Source organism: Salmo salar, chromosome ssa19, assembly GCF_905237065.1.
Source record: "Salmo salar chromosome ssa19, Ssal_v3.1, whole genome shotgun sequence".
Lineage (NCBI taxonomy): Eukaryota > Metazoa > Chordata > Actinopteri > Salmoniformes > Salmonidae > Salmo > Salmo salar.
In genome coordinates this window covers 59,787,454-59,800,837 of record NC_059460.1, presented here as the reverse complement: position 1 = coordinate 59,800,837, position 13,384 = coordinate 59,787,454, and the positions used below count along the sequence as shown (strand labels likewise).

The window sequence follows — 13,384 nt, the reverse complement described above, 5'->3', positions numbered from 1 at the left end:
CCATAGTGCCCGCAAAGCTCATCACTAAGCTAAGGACCCTGGAACTAAACACCTCCCTCTGCTACTGAGTCCTGGACTTCCTGACGGGCCGCCCCAGGTGGTAAGGGTAGGCACAACATGTCTGCTACGCTGATACTCAACACTCAGGGGTGTGTGTTTAGTCCTCTCTTGTACTCCCTGTTCACCCACGACTGCGAGGCCAAACACGACTCCAACACCATCATTAAGTTTGCTGACGACACAACAGTGGTAGGCCTGATCACCAACAATGATGTGACAGCCTATAGGGAGAGACCTGGCAGTGTAATGCCAGGACAACAACCTCTCTCTCAATGTGAGCAAGACAAAGGAGCTGATCGTGGACTACAGGAAAAGGCAGGCCGAACAGGCCCCCATTAACATCGATGGAGCTGTAGTGGAGCGGTTCGAGAGTTTCAAGTTCCTTGGTGTCCACATCACCAACAAACTATCATGGTCCAAAACACACCAAGACAGGCGTGAAGAGGGCACGACAACACCTTTTCCCCCTCAGGAGACTGAAAAGATTTGGCATGGGCCCCCAGATCCTCAAACAGTTCTACAGCTGCACCATCGAGAGCATCCTGACCGGTTGCATTACGGCCTGGTATGGTAACTGCTCGGCATTTGACCGTAAGGCGCTACAGAGGGTAGTGCGTACGGCCCAGTACATCACTGGGGCCAAGCTTCCTGCCATCCAAGACCTAAATACTAGGCGGTGTCAGAGGAAAGCCCAAACAATTGTCAAAGACTCCAGTCACCCAAGTCAAAGACTGTTTTCTCTGCTACCGCGCAGCAAGCGGTACTAGAGCACCAAGTCTAGGACCAAAAGGCTCCTTAACAGCTTCTACCCCAAGCCATAAGACTGCTGAACAATTAATCAAATGGCCACCGGATTATTTACATTGACCCCCCCCATTTGTTTTTTAAACTGCTGCTACTCACTGTTTATTATCTATGCATAGTCACTTCACCCCTACCTACATGTACAAATTACCTCGACTAACCTGTACCTCTGCACATTGAGGGATCCCCATTAGCCGACGTCAATGGTGAAAGCTAGTCTTACTGGGGTCCGACGCGTAACGAAAAAGACATTACAGACAAAAGACTTTACAATTTACTTACAGTGCCTTGCAAAAGTAATCATCCCCTTTGGCGTTTTTCCTATTTTGTTGCATTACAACCTGTAATTTAAATGTATTTTTATTAGGATTTTATGTAATGGACATACACAAATAAGTCCAAATTGGTGAAGTGAAATGAAAAAAATTACTTGTTTAAAAAAATTCAAGAAAATTTAAAACTGAAAAGTGGTGTGTGCATATGTGTTCACCCCCTTTGCTATGAAGCCTCTAAATAAGATCTGGTGCAACCAATTACCTTTAGAAGTCACATAATTAGTTAAATAAATTCCATATGTGTGCGATTTAAGTGTCACATGATCTCAGTATATATACAGCTGTTCTGAAAGGTCCCAGATTCTCCAACACCACTAAGCAAGGGGCACCACCAAGCAAGCGGCACCATGAAGACCAAGGAGCTCTCCAAACAGGCCAGGGACAAAGTTGTGGAGAAGTACAGATCAGGGTTGGGTTATAAAAAAAGATCCCAAACTTTGAACATCCCACAGAGCACTATTAAATCCATTATTAAAAAATGGAAAGAATATGCCACCACAACAAACCTGCCAAGAGAGGGCCGCCCACCAAAACTCATGGACCAGGCAAGGAAGGCATTAATCAGAGAGGCAACAAAGAGACCAAAGATAACCCTGAAGGAGCAACAAAGCTCCACAGCAGAGATTGGAGTATCTGTCCATAGGACCACTTTAAGCCGTACACTCCACAGAGATGGGCTTTACAGAAGAATGGCCAGAAAAAAGCAATTGCTCAAAGAAAAAATAAGCAAAAACGTTTGGTTCTTGCCAAAAGGCATGTGGGAGACTCCACAAACACATGGAAGAAGGCACTCTGGTCAGATGAGACAACAATTTTGCTTTTTGGCAATCAAGGAAAACACTATGTCTGGCGCAAACCCAACACCTCCCATCACCCCGAGAACACCATCCCCACAGTGAAGCATGGTGGTGGCAGCATCATGCTGTGGGGATGTTTTTCATCGGCAGGGACTGGGAAACTGGTCAGAATTGAAGGATGGCACTAAATACAGGGACATTTTTCAGGGAAACCTGTTTCAGTCTTCCAGAGATTTGAGACTGGGGCGGAGGTTCACTTTCCAGCAGGACAATGACCCTGAGCATACTGCTAATGCAACACTCGAGTGGTTTAAGGGGAAACATTTAAATGTCTTGGAATGACGTAGTCAAAGCCCAGACCTCAATCCAATTGATAATCTGTGATATGACTTAAAGATTGCTGTACACCAGCGGAACCCATCCAACTTGAAGGAGCTGGAGCAGTTTTGCCTTGAAAAATGTGCAAAAACCCCAGTGGCTAGACGTGCCAAGCTTGTAGAGACATACCCCAAGAGACTTGCAGCTGTAATTGCTGAAAAAGGTGGCTCTACAAAGTATTGACTTTGGGTGGGTGAATAGTTATGTACGCTCAAGTTCTGTTTTTTGTCTTATTTCTTGTTTCACAAACTTCTTCAAAGTGGTAGGCATGTTGTGTAAATCAAATGATAGAAACCCCCCAAAAATCCATTTTAATGCAAGTGGGGTGAATACCTTCGCAAGCCGCTGTCCATTGCAAAACATTAACATGCAGTGTGTGTGTGTGTGTGTGTGTGTGTGTGTGTGTGTGTGTGTGTGTGTGTGTGTGTGTGTGTGTGTGTGTGTGTGTGTGTGTGTGTGTGTGTGTGTGTGTGTGTGTGTGCGTGTGTCACACATATGTCAGTACATACCCACAACAAGTAGGTCACATGTGGGAGAGGCGTTGTGCTGTGAAGTGTTGCTTCAATTGTTTTTTGAAACCATGTTTGCTGTTCACTTGCACTATTTGAAATGGAAGTGAGTTCCCTGCACTCATAGCTCTGTATAATACTGTACTTTTCCTTGAATTTGTTCTGGACCTGGGGAGTATGAAAAGACCCCTGGTGCCATGTCTGATGGGGTAAGTGTGTGTGTCAGTGCTGTGTGTAAGTTAACTATGCAAACAATTTGGAATTTCCAACACATTCATGTTTCTTATAAAAACAACAAGTGCTGCAGTCAGTCTTTCCTCAACTCTTACCCAAGACAGACTGGCATTCATAGTATTAATATTAGCCCTCTGATTACAATGAAGAGCAAGACGTGCCGCTCTGTTCTGGGCCAGCTGCAGCTTAACTTTCTTTGCAGCACTTGACCATTTCTACAGTTCGGTATAGGCAATCAGAGATGCAGCTTACATACCAAAGACACCCATTGACTAACTAACTGGAATGTTAACCCAGCCTGAATGATGCTGGGGATACTCCAGTAGTGGAATGTTTGGTTGTCTGGTTGTGAAGGAGAGTCTGTGAAAGGTCTGTCACAAACAGGTTTGCTTACATCTTTCCAACACCTAATTGACCTGTGGGTGGAGTTTGTTATGCTGAATATGGCAAAATGTCCTACAGGTCACGTCCTACATATCTCTTTAAATTCCTTTGGAAGTCAGGTAGGAGATGTGGAGAGTGACAGAGCCTGTGGTGTTGACTTCAGGTTACGTTGAGGTTAGTTACAGTAGCAAGGTCATAGACTATGACTAAAAATCGTCGGTTGTGAGGGACATAGCACAACTCCACACACATATACATTTGAAGATGATCCCTGGGCTTTTATGAACAGTAAAAGGGTTGCAGAGGAGGTGTTGCTGATCAAGCATGGTGCACAAAGACCACTATCTCACACTCAATCTTCAGCCACCATAAATTATCACATACAGCAAGTTTTACCCTCACGTGGCATATGTCATTTTAAGGATGTTGGGATTTACTGCACAGTTTCCCAGACCAATGCATGAGTCACCTCGGCATGAAAGCTCATTCTTCACATGCAAGTCCAGTTCAGGTGTCACATGGGCTGGCCAGCCATGGTTGTTAGCAAAATAGGTACATATGAGGGCAATGCACACAAGCAATTTCCAGATGGCATTTTGGCTGTTGAATTGCCTCCTGACATGTAGCGGTCCAGTTCCATGGTGTCTCTAGTAACTGCCTGAGGAGAGGACTGATGGTGGAGTGGGCTTATCAAGGACAGTTCTAGGAGATTCAGGATGGCATTGACATTGGGGAAGTGCAATTCCTATGACATGTGAAGGCCCACAAAGTTGATGGCATTTCTTGCCAATTATTTGTAGGTTGTTTTGGTTCATTGTAGTGGGGTTGCATCCACCCAATATGCCATAACTGCCACCAAGTCAACATATACAGCAACTCCAGGGCAGACAGCCAGGATGGTGGACATGATTGTAAGAAGCAATGTGCCAGCTCAACCCAAACAGGATGAGAGTGCACCGTAACATCCCAATGTGCATCACAAATGCAGTGAGCCAGCGGAAGGTTATGTTGGATTCAAGCAGACGTATTGTCAGGCAGACATATTGGTTGAATCAACGTTGTTGCAACATAATTTGCCAATGTACTGTGGCGTGGAATCTACGTGGAAAATACGTTGGATCTGAAAAATGTCATCAACTGTTGTTTTGAAGTTGAAATTCCAACCACAGGATTATGTCATCACTGTAACCAATTTTCAACATAGACAAACCTTTATAAAATGTGTTGAATTTGTACCTTTGAAACGACGTCAGATCTTCAATGTTTTATCCACTATCAGAAAAAACCGTCAGATCTTCAATGTTTTATCCACTATCAGAAAAAACATAGGCAGGGCAGCACCTCCTACTGGAGAATTGATCTATCGGGGGCGGAGCTAGCATGTTGGAGTGAACGGCTGTGTGTGAGAGGCTCCTGCAACTTTTTTGCGAAATAATCTAACCTAACCTACTTTATGGCACTTTTTACAACAAACATTTCTTTCTAATACAATATTGTACCTTTCTATGTGAAAATGCCGAGTAATAAGCGACCAAAGGACCATAAATCCACTTCGGAGGCCTACTCCCCGCCAAACAACGAGACAGACATGGCGGAGGGCACAGGTAACAACGTGACACTTACAGAACTTACCTGGGTTTTGGGAGAACTACGTGTTGCTATAGCTGAGGATCTTAAGGCTACTATTGCTGAACTGGACACTAAAATTGAGAGCACCATTCGAACGGTCGCCTCGCAGGGCCAGAGTATTGTGGACCTTGAAAAAGCTTCTGAATTCAACGCTGGTAGGATCGACGAGTTAGAGAAGCTATGCACGTCATTGCAGGATAGTGTGCAGAGGCTTTCTGTGAAAGTGGTCGACCTGGAGGGCTGATCCAGACGTCATAACCTTCGCGTTGTTGGTCTGGCAGAGGGGGTGGAGGTGGGCTCTCGCCCCACCGTCTTCTTCGCCAAGCTATTGAAGGATGCAATGGGAATGGATGTTTTGGCTTCAGATCCCCAACTGGACCGTGCACATCGCGCCTTTGTCCCAGTGCCTCGACCGGGCCAACGTCCTCGCCCAGTAATCATCTGTTGTCACAGTTTCAAGACTAAGGATCTTATCCTGCGCGAGGCTCGAATGAGGGGCAACCTGTTACATAAAGGGCACCCCTTCCGTGTCTATGAGGATTATGCGCCCGATGTGGCAAAGCACCGCGCTGGCTACAGAGATGTCATGACCGAACGCTACAAACTCCATCTTCGCCCAGCCTTGCTCTTCCCTGCAAGACTAAGAATTACCCTGCCTTCCGGGGAGAAGATTTGGCTCTCCTCGGATTTGGACGCAGAGAAGTTTATCCGGGAATATACGCCAATCCCCCGTACAGGTTAGAGTGCCTTGTCATTGTGTGTTAGGGTCTGCTCATGGACTCGAACCCATACTATACCATAACGGGTGAAACCGTACTAAACGGTCTCAACAAGGGCAACCGAACATGTAACACGCTGAGCTGACCAATGGAGGGCGGTCAGAGCTCTCATTTAACGTTAATTTCACTTTCATTTCGACTGGGTTCAGAGTGATGCCTGTTTGGGAGGCCTTCCAGGTCTGATCATTGACACTTTCGGATGGATATACTTATATTCCCCCATTTTTGTTTTGTTTCGTTATTTATTTTTCAATTCTTACATTATTCCTATTACCATACCATTTATTTATTGCTTGCGGGGGTCTGGGGGTGATGGCTGGGAAGGGGCAGACGCAGACACCTAGATAGCAAGTTGATGTTTTGTGCTGTTCTGCCTTTGTCATAGCCTGGCCCGCCCTCACGATTAGATTCCCACCAGACCTCCGTGGTGCTTGTGTCTGTGTAGGTGTGCGTACATATAATTACTATGTGTACTTTATTATTATTTTCTCTTAGCATTTTAGTATTAGGTATGTGTATATTTTAAATTAGTGTAGATTATTATTCTGGGGTGTGTATGTAGATGTGTGTGTATGGGTGTATGTATGTGTGTGTGTGTGTGTGTGTGTGTGTGTGTGTGTGTGTGTGTGTGTGTGTGTGTGTGTGTGTGTGTGTGTGTGTGTGTGTATCTCTATATATTTAAAAAATATTTATGTGTGTGTATACATGTGTATGTATGTGTACGTAGGTGTGTATGTGCGTAAATGTATGTATGTATGTATGTATACATGTGTGTGTATGTGTATGTATGTACTTGTGTGTGTGTATGTGTATATATATATGTATGTGTATGTATGTATATATGTATGTGTGTATGTATGTATATGTGTATGTATGTATGTATGTATGTATGTGTGTATGTGTATATATATATCACTTTTTTTTATTATTTAAAATTATTTATTCTTTTATTTTATTTAAAAAAATAATAATTGATTGGGGGGTACGTTCAATTTATCTAAATCCTTGTTCCCATCTCATAACCCACAATATGTAATTGTACTGCTGTCTATGTCGGTTGCGGATGGTTTATGTTTAGACCGGCATTGCTTAGCAATATAATCTTGTGATGCTATATCTTGCTTATCTCAGGGATTGACCCAAGATGAAGCTTAAGTGCACAATATGTTTAAGTTGCAACTTATTCTGTTTAGGTTTAATAGATGCTAATTGAACACTTTAATCGCGGGAGCCTCCTCAGTTCAGATGTTAGTAGAAGTTCTAGGATAGTGAGAGGTGAACGTACAGTTGGGATTTTATTTTTGTTTTACCTCTTGTTCGAGGTCGCGCCGTGCTTTTTTGGCATTGGCGAGACAGTGTGTTTATTATTTTTATTTTCATATTTTTTTCTCTCCTATTTGTGTATGCCTGTTAAATGTGGGTTGATGGGAGGGGTAAATGTTGGGGAAAGTATGGGAACAGGGTGGAGAGTAAAGGTGCTTGCAGGGGGGAGGGGTGGGTTGGATACTGCTCGGGTGTAGGTGCTACATATGCTGATCGTGATGGTTTGGTGCGCTTTCTTACCTTTTTAGTGACTTACATGTTATGCAGGCCACCATAGGAACTACAAATGAGAGGAGGGCGGGGCTTACATTCACTTCCTGGAATGTCAAGGGTTTAAACGAACCAATTAAGAGAGGCAAGGTCCTAGCCCACTTGAAAGCACTCTCGTCTGATATTATATTTTTGCAAGAAACCCATCTGAAAAACAATTCTCATAACAGACTTAAATGTAAGTGGGTGGGGCAAGTGTATCACTCTAACTTCTCTGCCAAACGAGAGGCACAGCGATTCTCGTACGGAAAGGAATTCCCTTTCTACATAAAACCACTATTGTGGACAAAGAGGGTCGTTATGTGATCGTAATAGGAGAGATCCACTCTACTTCTGTAACTCTACTAAATATCTATGGGCCAAACATTGATAACCCCTCTTTTTTCAAAAGAGTCCTTGCCCTGATTCCAGATATCTCCCATACTAACCTGGTCATTGGAGGGGACCTTAACTGTGTACTAGACCAATATTTGGATAGATCCTCTACCCGGTGAACCCCTACCTCCTATTCAAGCGAATTCTTGAATACCTACATAAACAATTCAAACTTATTTGATATATGGAGGATCTCTAACCCTACGGGTAGGGAATACTCCTTTTACTCTCATGTTCACAATGTTTATACTCGAATTGACTACTTTTTGGTTGATGCTAAACTACTCTCCTATACCTGTAATGTGAGATATCATGATATTATAATCTCTGACCACAGTCCAATCACCTTCTCCCTGAGATTGGGTGACATCGTACCAAACGAGAGGGTCTGGAGTTTGAATCCTCAGCTCCTCACAGAACCAACATTCTGTGAACATCTTAAAGACCAAATTACATTTTTCTTTGATACCAATGACAACACAGAGACTTCCCCAGCATGACTGTGGGAAACGCTGAAGGCTTATTTGAGAGGCTGTATCATCTCCTTTCAGACTGCCAGGAGTAGACAAAACAGAAGAGAATTGGTAGAACTGGAGGGACAAATTCACTTACTGGATAGGGAGAATGCTAGACACCCATCTAGGGAGAAACATACAAAAATTATGTCTTTAAAATTTAAATACAATCAGATCCTCTCTGCTAAAATTGCTAAATCTTTTCTCTATGCCAAGCAAAAATATTTTGAGTTTGGTGACAAACCACATGTGAGTGACCGAATGATTCACAAAGTTAAATCTGCATCTGGGGAATTACTCTCTTCCCCCAAAGATATCAATGACAGATTCCGTCAGTTTTATGAGACTTTATATACATCTAACCCCTTAATTATGCAAAACTTTTTGGAGGACTGTAATCTTCCTGCCCTGAACCAGGAAGACTCTAACTTCCTGAATAAGGAAATATCTCTTGAAGAAATTAGAGAAACAATAAAATCTCTAAAGAGTGGCAAGACCCCGGGCCCAGATGGATACCCTGGTGAATTCTACAAAACATTCAGCAACATGCTCTCTCCCTACCTACACAATATGTTGGTTCAGGCCAATGAGGATGGAGCTCTCCCATCCACTTTGGATGAGGCGTTTATTACAGTTATACATAAGAAGGGTAAAGATCCGGAAGAGGTAGGGTCATACAGACCAATATCCCTCCTTAATACAGACCAAAAGATTTTAGCAAAAACTTTGGCTAACAGGCTTAGCACTTTAATTGGCAAATTGGTCCATTCGGACCAGACCGGCTTTATCACTAACAGAAACTCATTCTTCAATCTCAGGCGCCTATTCAACATTATGTATTCTCAGAGGTTACCTAACGTGGACTTTGCCGTTATATCTCGATGCCGAAAAGGCCTTTGACCAAGTTGAGTGGCCCTATCTATTCAAGGTTCTAAAGAAATGTAATATTGGATATGGGTTCATAAATTGGATCCAGCTTTTATATAGGAACCCCTGTGCGAGAATACTCACTAACCAATCATTGTCGCCCCGATTTAACCTTTACAGAGGGACAAGGCAAGGTTGTGCGCTATCGCCTATGCTCTTCGCCCTAATTATTGAACCTCTCGCTCAAGCGATCAGATCACATGCAGCAATACACGGCTATAATACTAAAGATACTCTAAATAAGATTTCCCTATACGCAGATGACATTCTCCTCTATGTAACAGAACCCCAAGAAAGTATTCCAGCTATTCTTGAGGTGATTAATTTGTTTGGTACCTTCTCGGGATACAGAATAAATTGGAACAAGAGTGAATTAATGCCCATACGGTTGCAAAACACCTCCTGGCTAGAACATCTTCCAGTTAAGCTATCTTCAGAAAAATGTACCTACCTTGGAATTGTAGTTACCACACAATACTCCTTACTATTTAAAGAGAATTTCCCTTCTCTGATGCAAAAACTCAAGGCAAACATCCAATTTTGGAGAACTCTCCCAATTTCTCTGCTCGGAAGAATTAAATGCCATTAAAATGGTCTTCCTCCCACAACTGCTCTACCTATACCAGAACATCCCAATATTCATACCTAAATCCTTTCATAAACAACTGGACTCTATTATCAATCCTTTCATCTGGGATTATAAAACACACAGGATAGGTAAAAAAACACCTCTGTAAATCCAAGATGGAAGGAGGATTGTCTCACCCAAATTTTATATTTTACTACTGGGCCGCTAACCTCCGCGCTGTTACGTTTTTGCTGGATGACGCACACCCGCCACCCAGCTGGCTTAGTATGGAGCGTGAGGAGTGTCACCCCTTCTCTATTGGTGCTGTGATTTTGTCACCTGTCAATCTGGAGATGTCACTTTACCGTAACAATCCTATTATACATAGCACAGTACGAATCTGGAAGCAAATTAAAGTCCACTTTGAGCTTAGACCAATATCATTCATGCTTCCTGTTGCCAGGAATCCCTCCTTTGCCCCCTCTAACCTTGATAACACCTTTGAGCGATGGGGAGAGTTGGGGATAAGTACTATATGGGATTTATATATAGGAGGGACCTTTGCTTCCTTTGAATCGCTGAGGGAAACTTATAATCTTCCCAGAAGTAACTTTTTCAGATACCTACAGATTAGAGACTATGTTAGAAAACACCTCCCAACATTTGGGAATGCTAAACCTTCCATGTTTGACGGATGCATAAAAATATGCCCCACCTCAGACAAACTGATATCTTGTATATATGACGCTTTTCAATCTGTTAGCGCACCCTCTACTGATGCCATTAAGGCAAAATGGGAGGAAGACCTAGGGACTGATATTTCGGTGGCAGACTGGGAAGATAGCTTGGAGTATATCCACACCTGCTCCATTAACTCCAGACATCGTCTCATACAATTCAAGGTATTACACAGATTACACTATTCCAAAACCAAACTGCATAGGATATTTCCTGGTACATCCCCTATGTGTGATAAATGTCAGGCTGAGCAGGGTACACTACTCCACTGCTTTGCCCTATGCTCTAACTTGTATGGGTATTGGTGTGGAATTTTTGGGGTCCTCTCTGAAGTTCTGGAGACTTCAATAGACCCAGACCCGCTTCTGATAATCCTGGGAGTGTCCGATTCCCTTAACGGATTAACCAGCTCCCAAAAACAACTCATCTCTTACAGTCTCATTTCGGCAAAAAAATGAATCTTGTTGTTTTGGAAAAGGAGGGAAGCGCCCTCTACCAAATGATGGCTCAGCGATTTGGCAAACACTGTACACTTAGAAAGAATTAGATATATTCTGAACAATAAATGATCAACATTTGATCAAATCTGGCAGCCTTTCCTCTCTTACTTGGACCAGTCGGCGCTGTGAATTTGCACTTTTTAACGAACTCTCAATTGTCATATGGTAATCCACCTTTGGGCAGCATGTGCTGGCCCCGCCACCCGAGCAGTTGGGAGGGGAATAGGGTGGAATAAGGGGGGGATAAAGGGGGGTATAAGTGGGGGGGTTACATCGACCCTTTTTCTTTCTACCTGTCCTTGTTCTGTATGTCTTGTTTTGTAATATTTGTTTTGTGCCCAGAACGCTGGGTCTTGTGGTTAATGTCTGTTCTCTTATGTTTAGATAAGAACTGTAAACTTGTCTATACACCATTCTTGTGTGTGTGTTCAATAAAAAATATTTGAACATGAGAATTGATCTATCTACAGCTACCCTTTGGTCTCCCATGCAGGGTTTGAACAAAGCCCAGCACTGCTTAACTAAGATATTTGTCACTAACTATTATCAATGTGCTATCGTGAGAATGATTGTTGAGCAATCTCACTTAGAAACTAAATAGATTCACATGTTGCTATCGAAGTTGTTCCAAAGAGAAGGTTTAAAGGGATACTTTGGGATTTTGGCAATGAGGCTATTTATCTACTTCCCCAAAGTCAGATGAACTCGTGGATACCATTTAGCAGATACCCATAGACTTCCATTCACTGTGCTAACACTAGTTAGCATTGGCTCGTGAAACTACCTCTAACTTCCTTCATACTGGACTCAGAGACATAAAAATGGTATCCATGAGTTCATCTGACTCTGGGGAAGTAGATAAAGGGCCTCATTGCCAAAATCCCAAAGTATCCCTTTAACAGACGAAATAAAATGTGACCATATTTTATCAGTAGAGTTCAAAAAGTACTGGCCCTCAACACCATGAAAAGGAATAACCCAAGGAGGCCGAGATACAAAAATATTATAATTAATTTAATCCATGCTCGAAAGAATGCAAGGTGCTATATAAAATGTAAAAAGAAAGCGGAGCATAACTTTCGGCCTAATGCTTTCATCAGTACTGTACAAACAAATGAAGAGTCATCAACAGCCATTGTTTAAATTCAAGCCAGAATTCAACAAAAAATAGACAATACAATACACCTAGGGTTTCAAGCTCCTGTTGATTTCAAATGTAATGATATTTAGTGATATTGAAGGAGATGTCCTCTGCTTGGATAGTTCCATCTGTGCCACTGACTTGTGCATTGAAAGTTTGATTTGATTTAGTCCTATTCTTTAACTTAGATTTTTGGTTGAGATGGAGACGTGAATCCAACATATACATGATTAATTTGTAGACAAACTGGGATTAAAGCCAGACTAAGTGGCACAGATGAAACTATCCAAGCAGAAGATACATCTCCTTCAAATGTTGATATTTGGTTGCGTTGACAACCAAACACAATTCAAAATCACGTTTGAAATGCAATACATTGTCTATTAACTTGTCGACAAAATAACAAATGATATGTTGGATTCACATTTCCAACTCAACCAAAAATAAAAGTTCAAGAATGGGATTAAAAGCACACTAAAGTTCAAAAGGGAACACAGATATTTTGTATTATCGCTGTGCTTCATCTAATTAGCAGAACAGAATGACCTGGATTGCAGTTAAGATGACATTAAAAGAACACGGTGCAAGTGATCAATGCCGTTTGAGATTCTGCGCAGATTATAACAGTAATTGTGAAGATCTCCACAGTCATGCGGTGACCTATGCATGCTATCTTGAACATGCACGCCTTATAGGATTACATAAGAAGGCATTTATAGTTACAGTAACCTCAAAAATGTGGCCACGGATGTGTTAAGATTGAATGTTACATTAGTTTTGTAAGATAGCCTTAACTTTAGGTTATTTACATAATTCAACCAAATATCAGCATTTAAAGGAGATGTATCTGCTTGGAAAGTTCCATCTGAGTCACTGGTTTAAATGGTCGATAGTGCAGTGATTGTCATTTAGGTGACAACTAAACCAAAAATCAGACGTTGTTTTTCTGTTGGAATTAGGTTGTGCTTTTAGATGGTTCAAAGCATAGTGGTAACCCATTGTAAATTGAACTACTTTTGGCTGTCTTTTTGAGTGGGTTAATATAGGTTGTAATCGCATCAATTCATGTCTCAACAAAATATTACCCAATTATGACGTCTTGTGCCCAGTGGGGTCTC

The 13,384-nt window shown here is 42.2% G+C and overlaps 1 protein-coding gene across 4 annotated transcripts in view; it reads left to right on the top strand.

The window, feature by feature from the left end:
- Positions 1–13,384, top strand: part of LOC106579161 (gap junction gamma-1 protein) — a 59,560-nt gene that overhangs the window by 29,688 nt on the left and 16,488 nt on the right. The window contains exon 1 of one of the 4 annotated variants that reach the window (XM_045702566.1): positions 2,864–3,092. The exons of 2 other annotated variants lie outside the window; for them this stretch is intronic. In XM_045702566.1, the coding sequence (XP_045558522.1) occupies positions 3,061–3,092 (32 nt within the window). In that variant the 5' untranslated portion in view covers positions 2,864–3,060. Of the gene's footprint in view, positions 1–2,863; positions 3,093–13,384 lie in introns of those variants that run through there. One more of the 4 variants, XM_045702567.1, reaches the window with a different exon arrangement.